This window comes from Nyctereutes procyonoides, unplaced genomic scaffold, assembly GCF_905146905.1.
Source record: "Nyctereutes procyonoides isolate TBG_1078 unplaced genomic scaffold, NYPRO_anot_genome, whole genome shotgun sequence".
In the NCBI taxonomy this organism is placed as follows: domain Eukaryota; kingdom Metazoa; phylum Chordata; class Mammalia; order Carnivora; family Canidae; genus Nyctereutes; species Nyctereutes procyonoides.
The window spans coordinates 37,092,290-37,117,301 of NW_026575051.1; the positions used below are offsets into that span (position 1 = coordinate 37,092,290).

The 25,012-nt window shown below is 38.4% G+C and overlaps 1 protein-coding gene across 3 annotated transcripts in view; it reads right to left on the bottom strand.

Annotated features, from left to right (window-relative positions):
* FILIP1 (filamin A interacting protein 1) overlaps positions 1-25,012 on the bottom strand; it is a 180,863-nt gene that overhangs the window by 46,667 nt on the left and 109,184 nt on the right. For all 3 annotated transcript variants that reach the window (XM_055330662.1, XM_055330661.1, XM_055330660.1), the window contains exons 3-4: positions 20,995-21,168; positions 14,673-14,851 (exon numbers count right to left, since the gene is read on the bottom strand). In XM_055330662.1, the coding sequence (XP_055186637.1) occupies positions 14,673-14,851; positions 20,995-21,168 (353 nt within the window). The remainder of the gene's footprint in view (positions 1-14,672; positions 14,852-20,994; positions 21,169-25,012) is intronic.

Consider the following 25,012-nt stretch of genomic DNA (forward strand, 5'->3'; position numbering starts at 1 on the left):
GCTTACAAGTAGTGCTTACTAATAACTATATTTGTGGTGAAATTCGTTTGGAGACTCGCTTTCATTGTGATATAACATTTGTCATGAGTTACCAAGATCTCCCAATAAGATCTGACAATTGGAAAAAAACAAGCTGACCTGGCCCAATTTGCCACAGCATGGTAAGGAGTTGAATTTTATTCTGAAGTATCTGATTTATATGACTAATATGTAGAGAATGAACTTGATCACAGGGAGAGCAAGAGTGGAAAGAAGATGTCTAAAGGATGCTATTGTGGTAGCCCAGACAAGCAAGGGGATGGTGGCTTAGATACAACTTTATGTTGGACTAGGGCAGTGGCAATGGTTCTCAGAAAAAAAATGGACACATTCCAGATATAATTTGGAAGCAAAATCAATATGACTTACTGGTGGTTATGTTTGGAAGGTTAAGAGAAAGAGAAGGATTAGGATGATTGCTTGCATTATAGCTTGAATAATTAGATGAAAGTACTGTTAACTGAGATAAGCATAAGAGGAAGAGATTTCAAATAGAAACCAGGTGTTCCATTTTAGACACTTTCAGTTTGAGAAGTCTACTAAACATATAAATGGGCTGGTCAAGTATGGACATTCACTCAATTATTATTTACTCAATGAATTAAATAAGCATTTTTGTTTAAAGAGGATTAGTAATTTTCTTTGCTATGAATGACATTCAGTCAAAGGAAGGCTCTTCCTTTCTCAAACTTTGTAGCATGTGTTAACTAAAATGTATACTCTAATTTAATTTAATGCACATGGAAAGTATTTTTGTGTTTACGAGTTTATAGGCCAAGTCCTAAATTCACTGAATGGGGATCTTCTAAGACAATCAGAACTTCTTAGAGTGCTAGAACCTAGAGACAGTGTCCAGGCTCCCATCATCCCATTGAGCATCTGGTTGCCTCTGAGCAACACGACCTGAGCAAGTGGCTCTGAAAATCAAATCTTCTCACCATTGCTCCTTCTTCAAATTGATCCGGAAAAGAAGAGATAGAACATGTTTCCTACACATTTTGGTAAAGATCTAGTTTAGCATATGGTAAGTGGGAGGTTTCTCAACGTGTGGGCGATTACTGGTCTTGCCAATTCAATATGCTTTTATCTCAGGAGGCATTTTTTGCTGCAGAGGAGGTTGTGCTCCAGAACTGTAAGAAGTGAATGCACTGGTGAGCCGGAGTGGGTAAGCAAGGAGAAATCATAGGATATGATAAAAGCACTGCACTGGCATTCCTTAGTTGCGGGGGGCGGGGGGGTGAGGAGAAGAGAACATTCTTCCATGATCTCTCCCTGGAGGTTTAGTAATGGTGTATTAAGACTGGGCAGTAGCTCTGTATACAATTGTGCCTCCTTCCTTGGGAGAAATAAAATCCCAAACTTCTCAAATGTTACAGATTCCAGAAGTCAGACAAATCTGTGAGCTTTAGAGAGCTGAGTAAATCAGAGAATATTGGAGGAAGGATGGTAGGTGTAAATAAGTGGGTAAAGTAAGAACACTTCTATAATTAGAGTACAAGATTTGCTGAAATTGTAACAGATGACAAAGACTGGGTAGACCAAAGCATTGCTCCCTTGTAACAGCACACAGGATGCAGAGTGGCCATAGTCCACCATTTCCAGTTCCCTTCACATTTCAGATCAGATACATGTACTTTCTTGAGCTTTTAAGAATAAAATAAATAGAAACTTCTATAGGAAGTAAACTTTTATAGGAAATTGAGAGCTATGCAGAAAATATAAAACAAATTCTTAAGGCACAGTGTTTCTGAGTTTAAGAGGAATGGATTGAGATTAAATAAAGTTGACTCTAGTGTGTTTGCAATTGAAGCTCGCATTCAGCCCCTGAATAATTTGAATAGTTTCTTGGCTAAGAGTTCACATCCAAGAGCTGAATATGTTATGCACGGAGCATAAAAGACCCAACCTTTGATTAATCTTTTCTGTTCAAACTTTTCACCACCACAAAGTACTTTCCAAATACAAGCATTCTTGGAAAAAGAGTGCAAACTCCGTCAAGGAGCCAGAAAGAAGCAATCTCCAAACACTGAAAACACCACCTTCCCAAGTTCCAACTCCCTCTCTGGAGTCCAGGATTTGTAATGCTAATCTGAGTACCTTCTTCCATCCTGGAAAAAAGGGGAAAATATCAAAGTGATGGAGTTGAATATTCACTGTGGTGCTAAGAGAACATATTTTTCCAGCACTTTCCTTTCTTAACTCTTTCTTGGTATACATATTTGTATGAATTTGCCTGGTATTTAGCATGATGACAAATGCTGCCAATTTTGGGCAACATTCCCAAGGGTTTTCATTCCAGGAGAAAAATCTCACTTACTACTTTACAATACCTGATTTTGTCAGGTATTGTAAAAACTCAATCCAAATAGTTTGGAATTTGGGGGTCAAAACACCCAACCATTTGTTAGAAAATTTCACTTTGAATCCAGTTGCTTTTGCAAACTAGATGCAGTTGTTTTTCTCTGGAAACTACACATCTCACTAATGATTCAGTTAGTTCAAAAAAGATCTGAAAGAGACTTGGGTGTTGTGTTTCCAACTTACAGAATGCCTATCAGACTTGATCAATTACCTGGCATTACAATTACCTGATTTACAGTTGATAGTATCAGTGTACTGATCAGAAAAAAATATATTTTTTTAATCTGTCACTATAAAGCACTAGTTATTTACTGTACTTTTGCCACTCGGGTAGACTCTGAAGCTGTAATAACTGACCAAAAATTTGCCTGTTAGTACCATTCTAGCTAGCCTATTTGTTATTTCCTAATGATTTTCATTGTGTATTTCTTTTTTTTTTCCTTAAGATTTTATTTAATTATTTGAGAAAGAGAGTGTGAAAGAGACAAGGCTGGGTAGGGAAGCAGGAGGGTTAGAGGGAGAAGTGGACTCTGGGCTGAGCAGGGATCCCTACCCATTTTCCATCCCAGGACCCTGAGCTGAAGGCAGCTGCTTAACCAACTGAACTACCCAGGCTCCCCTTCATGGTTTCTTAGAACTTCCCATCTTCTGTACTTCCTGAGGGCTCTCTGATTAATACTGAAAATAGGCATACATTATTTTTCTTTGTGTGTGTATATATATGTCAACTTTTTAAATCCAAAAGTTATAAAGGTAAATCTGGGTTAGACTTTCTAAATAAGTGAATTTGTGGGTGCCTGGGTGGCTCAGTCAGATAAGCATCTGCCTTCGGCTCAGGTCATGTTCCCAGGGTCCTGGGATGGAGCCCCACATTGGGCTCCTTGCTAAGCAGGGAGTCTGCTTCTCCCTCTTCCTCTGCCCCTCCCCCTTGCTCATGTTCTTTCTCTCTAATAGATAAATAAAATCTTTTTTAGAAAATAAAGTCTGTTTTCTCCCATGTTTATGAAAGATAACCTGTACTGCACATAAAAATGACTATAATAAGTATTTTTAGGGGTCCTAACTTTTTCCAACTGATTTGGAATGCCATCTTTAACATATATTAAATTTAAAATTAAATTTCCATATCTACTATAATCTATTACCAAAATTTCTATCCTTCTCATTGATCTATTATTGTACCAATACAATACTATTTTACTTACTGTAATTTTAAAATGAGTGTTTGGTTCTAGAAGGAAACTTTTCTACTACTTTTCATTTTCAAAATTTGTCTATTCTTGCTTGCATATTTTTTACATGAACTTTAGAATCACTTCATTTATTTTTTTAAGATTTTATTTATGTATTCATGAGAGACAGAGAGAGAGAGAGAGAGAGAGAGAGAGGCAGAGACACAGGTGGAGGGGGGAGAAGCAGGGTCCATGCAGGGAGCCCGATGTGGGACTTGATCCCAGGTCTCCAGGATCATGCCCTGGGCTCAACGCAGGTGCTAAACCGCTGAGCCACCTGGGCTGCCCGAATCACTTAATTTAGTTCCCATACTTTAAGAAAAATCCTGATTATATTTTTATTGGGATCACATTAAATTCATGGATTAAAATAAGGAGATATTTGTGTGATGTTGGGTCCCCAGTTCTAGAATATAATAAAGTCTTTCCATTGGTCCTAGCCTTTTTCATATCTCCGGGTAGCATTTAAATTTTTTATGTAGATCTTTCACATTCTTTTTAATATTTTATTTATTTATTCATGAGAGACAGAGAAAGAGAGGCAGAGACATAGGCAGAGGGAAAATCAGGCTCCACGCAGGGAGCCTGAAGTGGGACTGGATCCAGGGACCCCAGGATCACATCCTGGCCTGAAGGCAGGTGCTCAACCATTGAGCCACCCAGGTGTCCCAATCTTTCACATTCTTAAGTTTATTTCTAGATAGTTTCTATTTAATGTAGTTTATTTTGTCATTTGGAAATAGGAAAACTATTGATTTTTGTGCTATACTTTGTGGTAAGGGCTTTATATTCACTATCTCATGAACTTAAACAACTCTATGAGATAGGTACTCAGTTATATCCACTTTGTAGATGAAAAAAAAAAAAAACAAGAATCAGAGGGATTAGATAACTTGTCCAAGTTTACAGACCAGAAAGTGGCAGAGTGAGAATTTGAAATCAGAGCTATTTGGCTCCAAATAAAATGCAGGAGACTGAGAAAACAACTGTCTCTAGGTCCCGATTTTTGAGGGGCTCTAGCACCCTGTAGCTAGAGTAACCCAGGGAGGAGTTAACCATAATTAAAGAGGTTTAACTTAGATCAGATGATCCTCTGAAGGACACAAACCATTTGTACTCTGGAACCACCACAGTGCCACATGATTTCTCCTTAGCACATGTATGGATTCTTTTACTAATAAAGGAGGTACTAATTGCAAGCCTCAAACTTATTTGTGCAAGAAATACAATTATTTTCATTTTTATGTATCTCTTGTAATCTCTGCTATGGGCTCCCATTACACTTTATCATAGTTTATTCTGTGTAGGCTCAGCTGAATCTGGTTTCCCTTAAAACATTTAAAGATTCCTCAGGCACATCATGATCTACTGAATTAATTCTACGACTTCAGGACCCCATTTCCAGAATTGTCATTAAGTTCTATCACTATTAAGAAGTGGGTAAAAGGTCATCTAGTCATCATCCTTCCATACTGGCATTCTCTGAGATGCACACTATGGTCTTTTGTCTCAGGTGTCAATCTGCTCAGATTGCTGATCTAAATGAGTCACAGTTCTACCCTCATGGCCAGCCATCCTTCATCTATTCACATGGCCTTTCAGGAACATAGGGGAAAATCTAGATATTCTATTAGGGTTGCATATCAGACACCAATTTTTACCCCATTTCTCCTACATTATTTATTAGAGGGACCACAAGTTTTGCCATGCTTTTTGCTATGAATTGAACTGTATCTCCCTAAATTTCATATATTGAAGTCTTACCTCCCAATATGACTATATTTGGAGATGCAGCTTTGGGGAGTTAATGAAGGTTAATAAGTCATAAGGGTAAGGTTCTAATCTAATAGGATTAGAGGCCTTATAAGAAGATCGATCTCTCAGGCAGCCCAGGTGGCTCAGCAGTTTAGTACCGCCTTGGGCCCCGGGTGTGATCCTGGAGACCCGGATCCGGTCCCACATCGGGCTCCCTGAATGGGGCCTGCTTCTCTCTTTACCTGTGTCTCTGCCTCTTTCTCTCTGTGTGTCTCTCATGAATAAATAAATAAAATCTTAAAAAAAAAAATTCTCTCTCTTTCCAGGCACATGCACAGAGGAAAGGCCACATGAGCATACAGTGGGAAGGTGGCCATCTACAAGCCAGGAAGGGAGACCTCACCAGAACCGAACCATTCTGGCACCCTGATCTCAAATTTCAAATTTTCAGCCTCCAGAACTGTGAGAAAATAGATTCCTATTGTTTAAGCCACCTAGTCTATTAGTTATGACAGCCTCAGCAAACTAAGACACCCTTGGACTCCAACTAGTAATCTCCTTACTCTCAAATTATCCATATCACATCTATCTATGGTTTGTATTACTCTTCACCTTCCCTCTCTCCACCCTCTACTCCCCAAAAAAGCTCAGAACAGAGCCTCTTTTGCACTATCTCCTCCCACAAACAACATAGATGGCTCTTGCTTTCTTGCTTCTCCAAGAATCTTATCTAACAGAAAAGAAGAGGGGTGATAAAAACTGGAACCACTTGATGACATATTATTTCTAAGGCTATACCTAGATCTTTGCTTCTGAAATCTAAAGACAAGATTCGCTTTCAGCAGCAGCAACTTTTCTTCAAGACAGTTTTGTTGCTTGTGGCTGGTTATTCAAATAAGGACAGCAGATAGGATAACAGAAAATATTAGGTTAAAAATCTATTATCATATTGTAGTAAGTTTTTAAAAAAGATTTCATTTATTTATTCATGAGAGAGACAGAGATGCAGAGATAAAGGCAGAGGGAGCCTGATGTGGGATTCGATCCCTGGACTCCAAGATGACACCCTGAGCCGAAGGCAGACGCTTAGCCGCTGAGCCACCCAGGCGTCCTTGTAGTAAGTTTTTATATCTGAGCATAGGTGAATGAAAGTGTCAAAGCTGTAACAATATTATAATTGAATTACTTGGTCTTTGAGGTTGTAAGGGACACCTCACCCAGACTACCTAGGATGATGGGAGTTATTAGTGAGAATACCCCAAAGTAAATTAATGCAGAAAACTCTCTTCACAGCCAATCAGACTTAGACAGAAGTAAAATATTATAATTCATTTTGTGGCATATACCTAAAGTTCTAGCAACCCAACAGAAATGAGTGTGACACAATGCTTGTCATCCTCTCAAAAGCAGGTGTCCACTGAAACCCCAGTCCTCTGAAATGGCTATTCTTTACTCTTAGAATTTCTCTATCTCTGCTTATTTTTCTTGGCTTCCTCTGTCTTAATGTTCTTCTGTTTCATATGCCCCAAGAAAGTGTTTCAATGGGTTAGTTGGTCCTATTTGATGAGGATCAAATAGAACCCACCATTTGGCAGTGTTCTCATGCCAGCTTACCTTATAGGCTTCAGCCTCCCTAATGTTTAGGCTATCAAATGTTGCAAACCAGCCACATTGGAGAATAAATAGCCAAAAGATGAATTTTGCTCACTGCACATTGTTTTATGAATTTGAGTCAACATTGAAAAACTAGAAGATTTTACAAAAATCAGAGTTCTGTCTTTTCCTAAAGAATCAAAATTGGCAACAATGTGGCAAGTGAATTCACAACCTAAAATTGAGTCAATCAGCCTGAGCTGAATTGTGACTTTTCCTGGTAGTCAGAGCATGCTATCTCCAGCCTAGCAGTCCCCACCACTCATGCAATATGTGCTAAAGGGCTGGATCTGCTTCTTTCAGTTACTGTCTGGCATAGGAGGTGTCTGAGTCTGAGACCTTTGTGACCTCTGTCCAGGAGAGTTGATTCTGGTCTAAGTGGTTGTGACCAGCATTGACAGAGTCATGGGACACAAAAGAAAGAATGACAATTATGTGAAAGGAGTTGCCTCTATTTCTCCCAGGAAAGGCCTCTTCAGTGAATCAGAAACTGGCAATTTCCTGAAAACTTTATGAAAGAGAACAGTGCAATGATCGGTTCAGGCCTAGAGAGACTCTGACAACCTGATCAGCTCCCATTACTGAGCTCCCACTTTTTATTTCTCATATTTAAAATCTAAGTACTGTCCTTCATTCTTTCTTCTCTTAGGACTTTTCTAGAATAAGGGATATCAAATACCAGCACTGAGGCATTCTTATGTGTTAAAAGTCTTGAAAGAGTAAAGTGTGTTTCTTGTATATTGTTTCTCAAGCCCTCCCTTTGAATGCTTTTCCTTTCTAGTGGTCAGCTTTCTAGTGGCCACCCCTTTATATAATATTAGAATCCTTCCTGGGGTGCCTGGCTGGCTCAGTCGGTCGAGCATGTGACTCTTAATCTCAGGGGTTGTGAGTTCAAGCCCCACATTGGATATAGAGATTACTTAAAAATAAAATCTTTAACACACACACACACACACACATATGAATCTAATTAACGAAATCTCTCAGCTTGCCAGGTTAAGCCCTCAGATCTTGAAAATATTTTCACCATCCTTACCTATAGTAAAATGCAACAGTAATTAACATTCAGATTTAAATATAATCTAATAGGCTTTGAGATTGTACAGAGCCACCCAGATAGCAGCACTATAAGATCCTGAATCATCAAATATGATTTTGTGGTATATTTGAACATTTCTAAAGGAAAGTAAAATGCATTTGAGAATATTTTCCATAACAGGAAAAGTAAGTAAATTTACATCCTAATCTTTGATTAATCAGAAAATTTTGTTGACCAGATAACCCATTTTCCTAGGCATGTCTGTTAAATTTATATTACTAAGATTAAAAGTCTTAGATCAGAAGCTGCTAACTCAATGACTTTGAGAATGAGGATGCCATGAAGCTTGGGAAGATCACATCTACCTAAGACCTAGCATTTTTTTATAGTGGGATCTGGTGAAATGAATCCCAAGAGTATTTTTAATGAGCCTAAGCATACTTAATCCAGGGAGTGCCTACTTCAGGATGAGTGACATGCTCCTGCTTCTACAGGGATGAAAGTAGGTATGTTACTATCCTGAATCTATTAACCTCTTAATAGTTAACCTCCATTAACCTCAACTCTTCTTCTAACTCTAAACTTCCAACCTAGGAAATTGTCTTTTTGAGTTGCCAATTGCCTGGTCCCTTTAAGATGTAACATCACAAAAAACAAAAAAAAGTAATATCACTTCCTTTACACCATCCTAACTTATTCCTATCCTCCAACACAAATACTCAGCTGTGAGCTAGGAGTAACATAGCCCCTTTCCTTTCAATCACGTTTGTCCATAGGAAGTAGGATTTGCATATTACAAGGATAAGAGGAATTGGAAGGAGTTTGATCCTGACATTCTTTCAGAAAATCAACTGTAAAACATATTCCTTCTGTGATTGAGTCTCTGAATTCTAATTCTTCTCATTTCTTAAAATATATTTATTCCCAGAAATTTTTTTGCCCAGGAGAACACTGATATAGGTGGCATATCTTGTGACCAAGGAAGGTCTATTACTCAAATTCTGAATCTGCAACAGAATAGATGTGTAGTCCACAAAGTCACTGGCCAACTTTCTAAGTCATCTTTTCCTCCTTCATGCACTGGGGAAATGAAGCATTTACTTTAATCAGAAGGTAGGAACTTGGAAGTAGAAAGGTTATTATATTTTACTATAAACTCAGTTCAAACATTGATTCTTCCAGTTAACTGATAGTAGTAACCTTGGTAGAAGGAATTTATCCTTTCTGCTTCCCCATGTGCCAAAGAGGGATAGTAATTACACATCATATAGTTTTACAAGGATTAAACAGGATGTATATGTGTCCAGCATATTGGGGGAGTCAGTAAAAACTAACTCTACTATCCAACAGCATCTAGCAGGGTGCTAAGCACAGAGAAGGGAGCTCAGTTGTTTTTTGTTAATATGTTCCATCTATTTTCTATGTCTCTCATGAATAAATATATAAAATCTTTAAAAAAAAAACCCACCAAAAAAAAATGTTACATCTATTGATTACTTTCTGCTTGGCTTGATCTTTTTACACATCATCGCAATCTTTTTCTACAAAGTGTTTTATTAGGACTCTCTAAGCTACCAGCGAGGAAAGTCCAATTTATTGCCATATTTTAGAGATAAGGCATTTAAATCTAAAAAAGAAGACTTAATGGGTATAATGCCAGGGAACCAAGTGTGAATTTTTTTCTATTAAGTGGGCTAGGATTATTTCCCAGGACTCCAGGCCACTATGGAAGCTTTTTGAAAACTTGCCCTGCCTGGTCATTTCCCAGCATAGGCAAGTATAATAGTGCAGCCTGTCCCACAAGCCACCAGGCAAAGCCCATTCCTCTCCATGTTGATCAAAATAGGGCTTGAAAGCTTCCCTTCCATTCAAGCCCCTCTTCCTGCATTCTCTGCTTTGTAAGTTAAGAGATTTCTCTTGAGATGCTGATTTGTACTTAAAAAAAAAAAAAAAGAACTTATGCTTGGAAGGCTTGCTGCAATATTATATGATGATGTAATTATTTATGTAGTCGTGGCTGAGCCTATAGAAGCCAAAAGCTCTAAAATCTATATCTGCAGTTATAGATTTAGACAGCACTCCCCCACGTCATTTACACACACAAACACACATACCTCTCAAATATTCTCTTTAAGCTTCAGACCACTTTTTGATGTAATTGTGTTCTATTTTGACATTCTTGAAGCACCCCGAGTGAAGCTTAAGATTAAAATCACAAGTCTTGGGATCCCTGGGTGGCGCAGCGGTTTGGCGCCTGCCTTTGGCCCAGGGCGCGATCCTGGAGACCCGGGATCGAATCCCACATTGGGCTCCCGGTGCATGGAGCCTGCTTCTCCCTCTGCCTGTGTCTCTGCCTCTCTCTCTCTGTGACTATCATAAAAAAATAAAAGTTAAAAAAAAAAACCTATTTAAAAAAAAATAAAAATAAAAAAAAAAATAAAATCACAAGTCTTGCAGTTCAGACAGAGAATAAAGTATAAATGCTGAAGGTGATCTCATGTGCTCAGAATCAAGCCTTTAAAGGTCAAGTTGACTTAAAATATGGACCAAACAATGTAGCATTCAGAAAGGGAGTTTTCTTTACCCATTTTTAACTAACGCAATGAACGATATTTCCAGCTTTATTATTAACAATGCTGGTTAAGCAATGCATTTTTTCCATGCCATTTCCTCTTTTTAATTTGGGAATATGACTATTTGTAAAAATAAATATGCAGTAAATGATGGTAATAAATTATGATCACAGTCTGCTGACTTTGAATAAAGGAAGCCGAGAACAGTATATTGACCATTTCAGGTTCTTAATTTGTGGAATTTTTATGTAAAATGAATTTAACAACTCCTTAAAAGTTAAAAATAATTTCTGCTTCTATTATTTTTATACTTGCAGGGTCTAGGTCAGTGGCAATAACAAGGAGGTAGTTTGGAGGGGGGCTTTAATTAGCCCCTCATAACCATCACCAGTCTCCCATCATAACTGCCTCAAACAGAATCCAACCAAGGTAGAGCATTGTGTATACTATTCAAACTTAGCTCCAAACAAGTCCCCAGGCTGCTTTTTCCAATAGATCCTATCTTGACAGTCTAGAGACACCACTTGTCTGAATATCTCTATTTATATCCTTCCAATAACCATCATTCTGCCTTCTAAGAATTTATGTCATAGTTTGGCCCTAAGAGCAGGGAGGTGGGGAGCCCACACACAGAGAGAGAAAACAAAAGAGCCATTTTGCACAAGGGACTCATTTGCACAAAAGTGTTAGACCACTGTGCACCATGATCTGAGTTGAGCTACATAATTCTTCTGGGCCTCAATTTCTCTACCCATAGAATGAAGGACTTAAAGGGACTGATCTCATAAATCCTTTGCAGTGCTCTGAGCCTCAGATTCCTAGTCTCGAGTATCTGAATTTGGATTGCTTAGCAACTCCTGCTCCTGTATACCTGGGTCCCTTTTGTTATCTTTAACCATTTCTCCACAGGAAATGAAAAACTCTAGCAGAATAATTACAGAGAACCACGCCTAGATGCTACCCCGGTGGGGAAAGTCAGAAAGTCACCTAGCTGGCACCCCTCCATCACCCCACCACCACCAGATGAAAAGCTATCTGGAGTGGAGACGGCCTGCAGAGTTGCACGTTCAGCAGGAGAAGTTGGGTAAGATTGTATGAAGCAAACCACTCGGCTTATCTCAAATCTCACTTTCTTCCTTCCTTTACTCATGGTCAACAGTAGAAACAAAGGGAACTGTTTCCGAAGTAAAGTTCTTGGCTTTTTGTTTTCCCCTCACCAAAGGGACTTTTCTGGAGAAGGGGAAGGGAGTGCAAAACAAAGAAGGAAACAAAGGACTTGAACTGGCTTACAGAAGGACTCCCACTCAGGCTTAGAAATGTGGGTTCTGTATACGCAACCCAGCATCCCCTGCAGGAGCCTGAGGTGGTAATGCTCCCAGGCGACTGGGGGAGGGGAAAGTAAGCCTCAGGGGTCAACAAACTGCCAGCTCCCTTAAGTAGATCTAATTATGACCGCTTACTTCAAAAAGAGGATTTAACCCAAAGCAGATTTAGCAGGGTAGTTTCCAAAGGGCAGCAGGAACCCCTGGCCTGACCTTTGAGAAAATCCTCTAGGCTTCACCGCCCTGGGGAACTCAGCAAGCCAGTCATGGTGGACTCCTCAGGTCACAGAGAAATTCAAGGATTCCAACTTAAGTTATCAGGATCAGGGTCCTAGTGGGGGTGTTTGATTTAGTATAAGGGGTGTCTGACAGGGCGTGCCCACCGCAGACTGTGCACTGGTGGTCAATCAGAGGACTGATAGGGGAAAAACATTTAAGACAAAAAATATAAAGCACTAAGGTATAACCTGTTAAGTCAAAAATATGATTTCAAAACCTTAAGGGGGTTTGGTATGTAAGTGAGTATCAAAGGTCTCTTAGTGAATTCTTTCCTAAGACATGAAAGTTTGCTGAAGCATCCTAGTAGTGCTACAGATCAAAGTATCAAAAGCATGTTAAGATAATTTAAAAAAAATATTTACTTCAATTTTGAGAACCCTCCACACAGTGCTTTGCTCAGGAGAAACGGTTGCTGGAGTTGTTTTAGTAAAATCAGACACTCCAAAAGGGTACAGAGGATTGGAAGTGTTCATCTAGATAGAGTTGATCAACCTGAAGTTAGTAAATAAACACATCTGGAGTAGGCTCATTGTATAATATAAAAGTACTTTGTGAACTATAAAGCTCTTCATCGTGTGTTATGATTTCAATTACTCACACAGAACACAAAAATTAGCAAGACAGAAAAAGAAAGAAAAGGAAACAGTCTGGATCTGGATAATACAGTTTCTCCATCTATGCACTTCATGCAACTAATGAATCACTGAACTCTACCTCTGAAACTGATAATACACTATATGTTAATTAATTGAATTTAAATAAAATTTCTTTTAAAATAAAAACAAATAAGCTAACAACTCTGTACGTGAACTAGTGCCACCTTGGGCATTTAGCTTACATGGGAAACTGTAGAAAAGACAAGTGTGTCTGGTTCTATATCAAATAATTTACAACATGATTGGAAAACAATCCACACAGGTGTTCTTTAAAATTATTTGATTTCAGATCTTTTAAGAAGTCACTATCAAACAAGCTACTGCTCTTTTACCTGACCACATTCTAACACAGAACACCTAACCAGAGGGCTGTTGTAAATATTCATAATTTACACTGTCAATCAAACTTTGTTTTCAAGATCTGTGCTTGAGGGTGGAAAGTTCATAGAGACTGAGGAAGTGGAGTTTATTCTCACTGTGTGGTTACCCAAAAAATGACAAATTAGACCATTCATTTGTTCAAGCATGAAGCTGATAAACCTGAGTTTATGGGAACAGAAGACAGGTTTAAAGAATTTGAAAGTATTGTACATGACACTTCAGGAAAGAGAACTTTGTTCTCTTTTCCAGAAACTTCTTCCCCAAGGGATGTGCCAAATCCAATAAGTAAAAATTACCAATAGTTTTTAAAATTACCAATATTTTTTTAAAAATTGAACAAAAACCTGTTCTGCTTCATGCTTTTATTTACTCTTACTATGACAGCTTTTTCTTATAAACAAACTAATCCTGGAAAACCAGATCTCTTTCTTGTAACTATAAATATACAATAAAGCTGGGATTAGTAAAGCTGTTCCCAGGTGGCTCTTAATTTGCAAGTCCTAAACACAGAAGCAGACACACTTGGTAACTCAAAGCATCAGGATTGAATGTCACTGGTTTCAAAGATTGTGGAATTCAGACATAACCATTCAGCCGAGGAAAGAAAAGGGAAAGAACAAGAAAAAAGAAGATGCTGAAAAAACTGGTGTGCATAGAAGAGTTAATTACACAGGTTCTCAAGATGGAGTCTACTTCAAATGCGGTGATCCCCAGTCTGAGAGACCCACCTGCCAGGACAGATATCAATGCTCAACATGCAGAGCTTTTTTAAATTTTGTGTTGGTTCTGTTTTTGTTTCTTTTTCACTGAATTTACGTGATCCTTAGAAAGCAGATAGTTCTAGTCATTGAGCAATTTATACAAACCAAATAAACCAAATATCAATTTATACAAATTTATATGAGCCAAAGATTTTCTGTTGTGAAATTGTGATATTACGAAGGAATAGGATTCATTTTAAATGTTTAAGCTTAATAATTTGTCTTCCTGAATCAGTGGATTTCAACCACTTACTCAGGAAGTAGAAGTAGATTACTTCCCATAGAAGGACACGAGTAGAGAGGCTTTGCAAATGTAGATGCTTCACTGATCATATAGAAGCTCCCTGGGTTTGTTTCCAGCTGTACAGTTATTTGGCTTTGAACATCCTACAGGGAATCTGGTGTCCCACTCCTGTGCACCCCCAAACCTGTTCCCATGGATAATTCCAGGTGAAAGTCTGTCTCACTTTCTACAAGCTGCTGAGATCACAAGCCCCTCGAAAATCAGAGTTGGAACCTGTCTGCGATATCGCTGGATGCTAGGTTGATTCTTGACAAGAGGCGCAGAGGCAAAAGGACTGCAGGCATCTCAGTGTGCCTGGTGGCATGTGTGCACATTACCTCTCCCGCTCCTGCTCCAGCAGGTTGGTGAAGTCGTCGCTCTTGTTCATGTAGTCAGTGTGCTTGTGCTTCTCGCTCTCTAACTCGTACACCGTGCGCCTGTGGCACTTCTCTGCCAGCAGCAGCTGCTCTAGCATGCGCCGGTACGTCTCTTTTTGTTTTTCCTCGAGTCTGTCCAGCTGAGTAAACAAACATGAGAGCGAGCTTAATATTTTATTTGATTTGCATATGACTCCAAATATTATATTAGTCTACTGATTTATTATCTGAAGGAGAGAACATTGAGTCTGGTGTTCTCTGTCATCTTCCCCGTTCCATCATTTTGTCTTGGCCAGCTGGCTTTGTAAACTAACCAAAATAAGGCTGTGGTAACTTCTGGCCTTCTAGCCCTTTTTCTGTGAACAGATGGTACAGCTTCTAAACTTTTGAGAGAATAAACTCTTTCACCATTTCCGTGAGATGGCACAAAACCCTATGCTTAGGAAGAAAGAGGATAATAGCCTTCCTGCTCTCAGAAAAATTAAGAGCTCAGCATGTACCTGTACCAAACTTCTCCCCTGAGAAGTCATTACCATCAACACAATCTTTTTTTAAAGATTTGCAGTTACATGCACTTCTAGGAAAACTATAGGAAGGATCTATGGTCCTCTCTCTTCAAGATATGCTAAGTTTTAGGGGGATTTCAGAGCTTAACAGGGAAGGTGTATCTCGGACTAAAAGAGATGCTGTCAAATATTATTACAGGACCTTTAAAAAATATTTATTTATCTATCTATCATCTATCTATCTATCTATCTATCTATCTATCTATCTATCTATCAGAGCATGTGAGCATGAGCCCAGCAGTGGGGGTGGGGAGTGGGTGGGGAGAGGAGGGGAATGTCAAGCAGTCTCCCTGCTGAGTGTGAAGACTGTCACAGGTCTGGGTCTCATGACCCAGAGATCATGACCCGAGCCCAAAATCAGGAGTCTGATGCTTAACCGACTGAGCCACCCAGTTGCCCCTATTACAGGACTTTTTGTGGTATCTCTCTGGCCAGGTTCCAAGATCTTTAAGGTGTGCCTTGATTATGTATTTAGTTCCTACTGCCAAGCACAGAACCTAGAACAAAGTAAGTGTTCAGTAAATGTTTGTTAAATTGGACCAAATCTTGCAATATTGACAGTTCCCCATCCTACTCTCCTCTTCAAACTATAGTTTAGGGTTTCTCAACTTCAGTACTATTGACATTTCAGGCCAAATAATTCTTTATTTTGAGTGGCTATTTTGTGTACTGGAAGGTATATAGTAGCATCCTTGGCCTTTGCCCCATAGGTGCCAGTGGTACCACCTTCAACTGTGACAAACCTATTATCAGACACTGCCAAATGTCCCTTGGAGGGCAAATCACCTCTACCATCACCCCTTGAGAACCTTGCTTTAGTTGAAACGGACATATTTAAAATTCATTCTCAATCCACAACCTATTCCCTGAAATCTAACACGGTAATTCCATGTGGTATCAGCATCAGAGTTTTTCCCCTGGTTCTCCATATTTGTCCCTTAGTCAGATGGATGATCTGAGGTTCCCTCTGTAGTTGTATGGGATCTCCATTGTGAATGGAGGCCCCAAAAAAGAGATACCATCACCCACATAATCCTCAGCATTTCTGACCAGATCTCCATCCCTTTGTGTAAGAGCTGGTGACCAGACAGACTGGTAGAGAACGCCAGGTTAATTGGTGGCTAATAATATTTGATACCATTAGGAATTGGCAAATTGTACTTTTATGTGTTCTGATAAATTTCTATAATCTTAAAGGGGCAGCTTGTACAAAAGATTTCCTTCATGGGAATATCTTCCTATTATAAAATATTCTCTCCAGGAACTTTTCCATCTTCCTACTATGTGATTTTCATCATATATTATAGAATTTGTCAAGTATTTCTAAAATATCATCATCATCAATGTAGAAAGAGCAACTCTTTCCCTTTTTTGATCCTTTCTACTTTATCATGAATGAAGTAGGATCCACTTTCTTTTTGAAAGTATTTGGAAGAGTAGCTTCTGCCTGCTTCTTCATACCCTCCCCCATTCTTCCCTAAGGAAGGAGGGGTGACTTATTTGAAAGTTGTAACCCAGCAATTGCACTACTAGGTATTGACCCAAAGCACATACAAATACTGATTTGAAGGAGCACATGCATCCCAATGTTTATAGCAGCATTATCAACAATAGCCAAACTATGAAAAGAGCCCAAGTGTCCATCAACTGATGAATGGATAAAGATATGGTATATACATACAAAGGAATATTACTCAGGCATCAAAAAGAATGAAATCTTGCCGTTTGCAACAATGTGGAGAGAGCTAGAGAATAAAATGGTAAGTGAAATAAGTCATTCAGAGAAAGACAAAGACCATATGATTTCACTCATATGTAGAATTTAAGAAGCAAGACAAGGAAAAGGAGAAAAAAAAAGATAGTCGTATTTGGGATAGGGAACTAATAAGCAGCTCAGCATTTTCATTTCTTAGTTTTTGCTCTGCCTGCCATAAAATGGTCCATTGTGCTCTGAAGGCCCAAACTCCCCTCAAGTGGTTTCTCCAAAGTCTAGAAGGGAAAGCAATAGAAAGCCCGGTGGTATTCATCTATCTATTCAGATCAATAATAAAACTAATTATTTAACTCATCTATCCAACTCCTGTAGTTACTCCTCAATCTCTTTGAAGAACTCTGGAGAGAAAGATGGGGACATTATTCATAGAGTAGCTAAGATACTCAGAAAAATAGACACTGTGAGGGCATCTGGAGAAATACAGCTTATGTTGATAGTGAGTATTCTAAGGGAGCCCATGGAGAATGGAGACCTTAGCTTTAGTATGTCTTGTCCATGTGGGGCTTTGGGACTGGTTTGTTCTCAGCAGCTACAGTCCTGAGGCTGGCTCACTGGAGCAGTTGCTGGGGTCTCAGTAAGCAATGTTCCCCTCAACTACACTAGTACAGCTTGACCCCAGCACTGATCACATAATCAGGAAAACAGTCTTTTCTCTCTTAATGCACTGAAAGGATGCTGCTACACTGGCATGCCACTGTGTTTTTCGCACTAAACTGCAGACCCAGACTTGTACTGCAGAGGTCACAAATTCCTCTTTAGCAATAAAGCATTAGAGTGTGAGGATTTAGCTTTCAATTTTAAATTTCAGATGTAAAAACCAACATAGGTAGCAAGAAATCAGCTGTATGATACTCTTTTTCTTGTTATTTTGTTTGGAACTACATAGAGCTTCCAGGAGAGAACTTAGGTGGGCTAACCTCTCTCTTGGATCTATGTGGCTTGTCTAGAGGCTCTGAAGACCATCTCCATAACTATGGGCTCTGTAGATTCATTAATCCTGTACACTGTGTCCATGACTTTTGGTTTTTAGGATCCAAACTGTGGTTCAACCATAGAGGAATGGTTGCTTTTATTAATGAATGGTGAAAGTGAAATGGGAACCTACTACTTTAGAAATACAGCTCCCACTTGAACAGAGGTAGAAGGAAAATTAAATGAGATCATCATCTTGCTAAGAGTAACATGGGCGTGGATTATATTGGGTCATTTTGCTTGAGATAAACTGACTGTGGAACCAAAGATTTTCTTGTATTTTTAATATTTAGGCATGTGAGGTTGGTATCATGATAATTGCATGTGTTCTAATAATTCTTTAGACTCTTTGATAAAAGGGGGTCAGGGGGACTTTAGGATGTAGTAGTTAAACTTTGAAAATGCTGAAGATTAAGGTCCCTCTGGCTAAGGCTAAGTAGAATAAGAACTGGGAAGGAAAGAAACTGAAACCTTGATTTTTTAGGAATTTTGCATAAGAATTTTGAACTTTGGGATCCCTGGGTGGCGCAGCGGTTTAGCGCCTGCCTTTGGCCCAGGGCGTGATCCTGGAGACCCAGGATCGAATCCCACGTCGGGCTCCCGGTGCGTGGAGCCTGCCTCTCCCTCTGCCTATGTCTCTGCCTCTCTCTCTCTCTGTGTGTGACTATCATAAATAAATAAAAATTAAAAAAAAAAAGAATTTTGAACTTTGATATCCTGGACTTTAATTCATAAAGAAGCTCAGGGGGATTTAATATTTGCTGCTTGATTTTTCCCCAGATTTTGGAAAGACAGGGAGTCCACCACATGGGGTTTATTGCTTAACCTCTGGTGAGTTCTATTGGATAACTTCATTGGTCCTAATTTGGTATGGAAATTAAAATAAGCAGTGATTTTTGGGTTTGAGGTGCATGCAGCATGGCATCTAAGAACAAGAGTTAGATTATCCACTCATGGTCGCAGGAGGCTAATTGTATTGTGATTGTATTGGGATCATTTCTCATGAAGTTGGAAGAAGGATTCTGGCTCCTGCTTAATGACAACTTGATTATTAAGTCCAAAGGATCAGGAGACACAAAATTTGTGTCTAATATGGTAGACACAAATGTGTCTAATCCCAATCCTAATATGGTAGAAGATAAATCTTTTCTCCTTCTAGCATTCTATTTCTTCCACAAAGCAGGACCTCACTTTTTGTCAATATTGGGAAAAGTAGCTTCTGTCCTTCTCTCTACCTCCTCACTCACTCCTTCCCAAGTGAGGGATAACTCTTCAGATTGTGAGTTGAGGAGAGAAAGAAACCAAAAAGCATGCCTAGCTAAGCCAGTTCTAAAAAGACCACCCACAGGTTAGGTGTTTTCTGCTCCACTCCTCTGTTCATGAGATAGGAACACTTGGGTTAGGCCTACCTTCTGAAGGTAGGTCAGAAACACTTTTCTGTGTGTACTTTCCATAAAACTCAGAGGGTTAGAAGCAGTGCTTTTGGGTAAGTGTGTGTGCTTTCAGACCTATCTCTCCTTTGAGGTGTCACCCCAAGCTCTAACTTAGGAGAAAAGAATTAGGAAAATCTAAATGATATCAATTATCCAAACTGAGTTCTCCAATCTGGGTGATTATCATAATAATAATATTTAATGAATATTTTGACCTTGTTATGTCTTTTACTCCTTCAACCCCTCCAAGTTTGACACTAGTTAAAGGTGTGAGCAAATATCACACTCAAATCCAGCAAATGCTAATGGCTAATACTTATTGAGGATGTGGGATTTACCAGACACTGTGTTAAGAGCCTTACAGGCATTGCTTCATATAATCCTCACAACAAGTTTAGGAGATACACACTGTGATTACTCCCACCTAACAGATAAGGAAATAAGCTTAGAGAGCTGAAGTGACCCGCCCAAAGCCATATGCAGCTAGCTGGTAACCAAGACTCTCCAGACACGTAAGTGGATCCAGCCAGTTGACTGCATCACCTCATAAATCATCTCTTAACATTTTAGACGACAAAGATGAAAACAAGAGCTCGAGGTTAACCTTTTTGTAGAAATTAGGTAATTACAGGACCATCAATCTGTTGTGAATATCATCTAAAGCAGATCTTATCTGAGATCTGTCAAACTGATCTACAAAGGCTTGACATAAGATAAAAGTTACATTACAATAAATTGCTTCAGAGTTTTCATTTCTGTGTTCTTTTTTTCATTTATGGTACTAATTTCACATCTCTGAATTTTTTTACATAAATTCTGAAGTGAGTATGGTAGATCTAGCAATTGTTTCCCTAAATCAGCCTCAAACTTCTATTACAAAGTGAGAATACTTTTAACATGTAGTATCATGGGAAATTAATAATGATAGTAAATAGTTCCTAATACAATCTTATATAAAGATGATTAAATATAGCCCTATTAGATCTCCTTTCATCTTAAAGAATTGCCCTAAGTATTCCATTGGTATTTTACCTCAGCCATTGCATTGTAGTTACTCACATGACACCATTTTAATTATGACCGAGTCTATAAGATACTAAAACACAGTACCTTTATAAATATCAATAATAAAATTTCCATCAATATAATATCAATAATCAACTTAAATTTAGGTTATCAATTTGATAATGCTCCTGACAACTCAATGCCAAAACTGATAAGCACTTCAAATTTTTTACACATATCATCTCTTAGAGAAATAAAAGAATAACAAGACTGCAAGAGCTTATAACTAGCATAATCACATGAGAAGTATGGTTCAGGCTTTAAGTATATTTAAGGAAATGCTTCTAAAATTCTTATCATTGAAATGTATCCACTATAATTCATGAATTATTTAATTACACTTTAATTCTATACTAGTGTATCATAAAAATTTTGCCTTTGAAAGAATGTTAAAGCATGTAGAATGGAAGAATGTGAAGCCATCACTCTGAGGTACCCTTAAATAGGGAAACTTGTTGATGTGGTATTTTTACCTCTGAAATTGGTTTCTCATAGACATCTTCTCCTATAGACTTCTCTTGGGCTAGGATGGCATCTCGGTGCAGGACTCGCAGCACTTTCTCTGGCTCTGCAGACCCGTAATGAGCCTCTAGAACCTCAGGCTTGGTTTTCTCTGTCTTCAGCATGTGGATCACATCTTCCCTGGCCTGTGGTAGAGTGCAGCAAGGTCAGACAGTTGACAACATAAATCACATACCAGACTCACAAAATCAACATAAAGCTTATTGAACACATCCCCATCTCTTCGGGGCTATTGGCAAATTCACTGGGTATTTTGTTCTTATTTTTTATCAAAAGCAAATTGGCAAGCAGATAGTCTGCTTCAGGTTGCTAGGAAGCAGGCAAGCAGAAAAAGGATTTGTGCTAATATTAACTACATAAAAAATTGCTTTATCTAAGTAGAAGAGATTCTGAGTGCTTTTAATCAAGAGCACCTGGGATACTTACCCCATTTCAGTGCACATGGGGTCAAGGACAATTTAAAGTTTTTTAATTTTCTATTTATGCTCTCAATGTAGTATCAAATTGGTTTAAAATAACACCCTGCTCTCCCCATTCTAGTTATAACTCTATGTGTAATTAACAAAAACAGCCTTTATTAGTGAGTTCCTGTTTCTCATCAAGTGATTCATTTTGTACAAAAACACATGGATGGGAACTCACATGGTGCTGGTTTCAGTCTAAGGTATTCACACCAAAGGTGAAATTTAACTCCTATAACATCCAGACTACCAACCACATGAGTCAAGTTGGTAGGGTCAGGGCTGTTCTTTTGGTTTCTCAGCAAAACTTCAGTACCCTGTCGAGCTCTTGAGAAAACCATATGATTATAGGTTTTATATCAAATTGACTATGGATCTCATCACATAATGCAAATACGTCTGGATGTATTTTCTGCTGGTTAGTAGTGATGAATTTTCTAGTTATGATGGAGCTGACATTTGCTAAATGTACTCCCAGATGGTTATAGACTTGTTTTTCCAGTAATGGTGATGGGTATAAAGTATCCTGACTTCATGAGAACGTATACCAAAGAACAAACTTCTGGGCAAGAGTTTCAGCCTGTGGCAATACAATAGAGTTTTTCCCTGTGTTATGCTAACTATGGGTTTGAAATCATAAACCTGGCTCATTATCATGGTATTCTAAACAAGGGAGCTAACTAGTTAGCCCTAAGACAGGACCATTATAAAGTTCATCTTTCTTGAGGTTTCCCACTTTTATTGCTCTTTCATTGTCTCCAAATTAATCTAAGTCAAGATGGCTAAAGACTAATTTATTATGGAAACATCAATAGACTGGAATTTGCAGATTTTTCCCATGTTGTCTCTGCCACATATGTATGTGCTCATTTCAAGACAAAAAATGGAAAGTATTAATTTTGAAGAAACTAGTAGTTCAGAATTGGCAAGAATGTTAAAGTCAGAAAATAATTTAATGGAAAGGCATCTGTGTTTCCATGCAGAAAGAACATAAGCATAGATATAGTACCAGACTATCCTGTACAATATCTTCATGCAGTTTAGAAAAAGGTGCCCACTTCCTCTGGGAGATAGAGCCTGAATCAGAGTAGCAGCTGACCTAGCAAGGAAAGAAAGGACTGTATTTCACTCCTATCTATCCCTTTTGCCAGGCACCTTTGTGCAAGGCATTACTCCATTCTGTGGAAAGTGGCCCGAGACTGAAGAACATAAGGTCTGTCATTAGTTAATGGTTTTCAGGCAGATAAGATAAATAAGGAGCTTTTAGAAATGTAAATAGGTAGCTATTTCAGTTTAAAAGTTTAACCTATGCGGTTTAAAAACATGTAAATATTGTTGGTATCTATCTTCTTGACAAAGTGTCTTAATTCTCTTAGAAGAAAACAGTTTCTTTTGTTCCTGCTGATATGAAACAACTTTTTTCTCTAAAAATGTGCTTATGCTTGAGTTGTATGAACTGTGATATGCTACATATACCACACATTTCATTCTTAGTTTAATTACCCTAGACACTAATTACCAAAGAAAAAAGAGGCTATGGTGATATAACACTGCATTATATATTCAGAACCACACTATTCATCATAAACCTACTAAAAGCTTTTTAATTGCTATGATAATAATCCTGGAAGGAATGCAAATGTTGCCTATAAATCACTGCTATTTAAAGTAGTTTAATACAGTAAATCAATCATTATTATTGTGGTATCTGCTTAATCAATGGGTTAATGAAATGGCTAAGTAATAACAATACATTTTTAAACTACTTTAAATATATGATTCAATCTATATAAATAAGATACTACATTTTGGGGATAAAATGACCTTAATCTCCATTTTAAGAAACTTCTTTTTATTTTTTAAGACTTATTTATTTATTGGAGAGAGAACATGCACAGGGGAGAGGCAGAAGTAGATGAAGAGGGAGGGAGAAACTTGAGTAGACGCCATGCTGAGTGCAGAGCCCTTTGTAGGGCTTAATCCTGGACTCTGAGATCACAACCTGAGCCAAAACCAAGAATCTTAACTGAATACACCACCCAGGTACCCCAAAACTTAATTTTTATATAAAAGAATGAAATACAAAATGTAAGAAGGTTCCTGTCCTTAAAAATTACTGTTTTCACACAGAAGCTTTATGAAAAGCAAGTAGTTAAATTCTTAGGGTGCTATAGCACTGCTAAATAGACCACTGTATTTAAATATATGTAAAAGGACCCAGAGGGAAGAATACTTTGAAGAGGACTCTAGAAAAGGGAAAGGGGTCAGAGAAAGAAGAGATTAAATAATATTGTTCAATTATTTAGTTCTGATGATGAAGGAGAATAAATATGAGATTAGGGTATAAAAACAGACACAGAGGGGTCACATTCTTTAATTCCATCTTCAAGTTCCTCTTTGTGCCAAGGGAGGCATATGGAAGCCAAGAACAAAAATGTCCCTGCAGAACTGTAACTGCACCAGATGGAGCAAGGGGTTGTTTCAACTGGCTGCATAAGGAACTGATTAAAAACATATGGGGGCAGCAGAGAGCTACTTGCAAAGCCCAGGTGAGTGTGTGATTCATCTTATAAAGTCAACAGAGGGTATCTGGGCTTTGCTGGGGGGGTGGGGGAATGGGCGTGGGAAGCAGAATAAAAGTCAGAAAAGGTGGAGCCACAACAGGTGGCATAGTTCAAAAAAAGAGTTAAATTGAATCATTCACTTAATAAATACTTGTGCACATTTACTTTGGGCAATGCACTGTGCTCAGTATTGGAGATATAATCACATCCTCAGAGATTACAGTCTAGAAGGATATGAACAAATAATTGAAAGGCATTGACATGATAAGCCTTAGGAGGGAGGAGATAGAGGGGGCTAAGAACTTCATCTAAAAATACACGTGACTTGAATATAAGCCAAGGAAAAGGCTTCATAGAGTATGTGACCCAAAAATCTCACAATGAGTACTTGAGCCAGAGAGAGAGGGTAGCTAGGGTAAGAATGTTCTTGGCCAAGGAAAAACTGTAGGCAAAAGCCAAACAGATGTAGATACATGGGCTGGAAAACATGAGGCTAGAGTGACAAATAATAGGCAACTCAGGAAAAGCCTTGTAAATCAGGTGGTAAGTTTCCATTTTCTCATGGAACAGTAAGAAGCCTTGGAATTTTTTTTTTTTTTGCCTTGGAATTTTTAAGCAGCAGGACCAGTAACATGATCAAGTCTGTATGGTGGAAAGATCATTCATTTACTGTGTTAAAAACCTACAGATTTTGAATCAACAGGTATGTCGGTGTAGTCCAGGACATGTGATTTAAAATCTCTGCAAATCCACAGCTAAAATCATACTCAATGGGGAAAAACTGAGAGCTTTTCCCAAAAGATCAGAACAAAACAAGGATGTCCACTCTCACTACTTTTATTCAACATAGTACTGGAAGTCCTAGCCATAGCAATTGGACAAGAAAAAAAAAGGGCATTCAAATTGGTAAAGAAAAAGTACAACTTTCACTATTTGTAGATGAC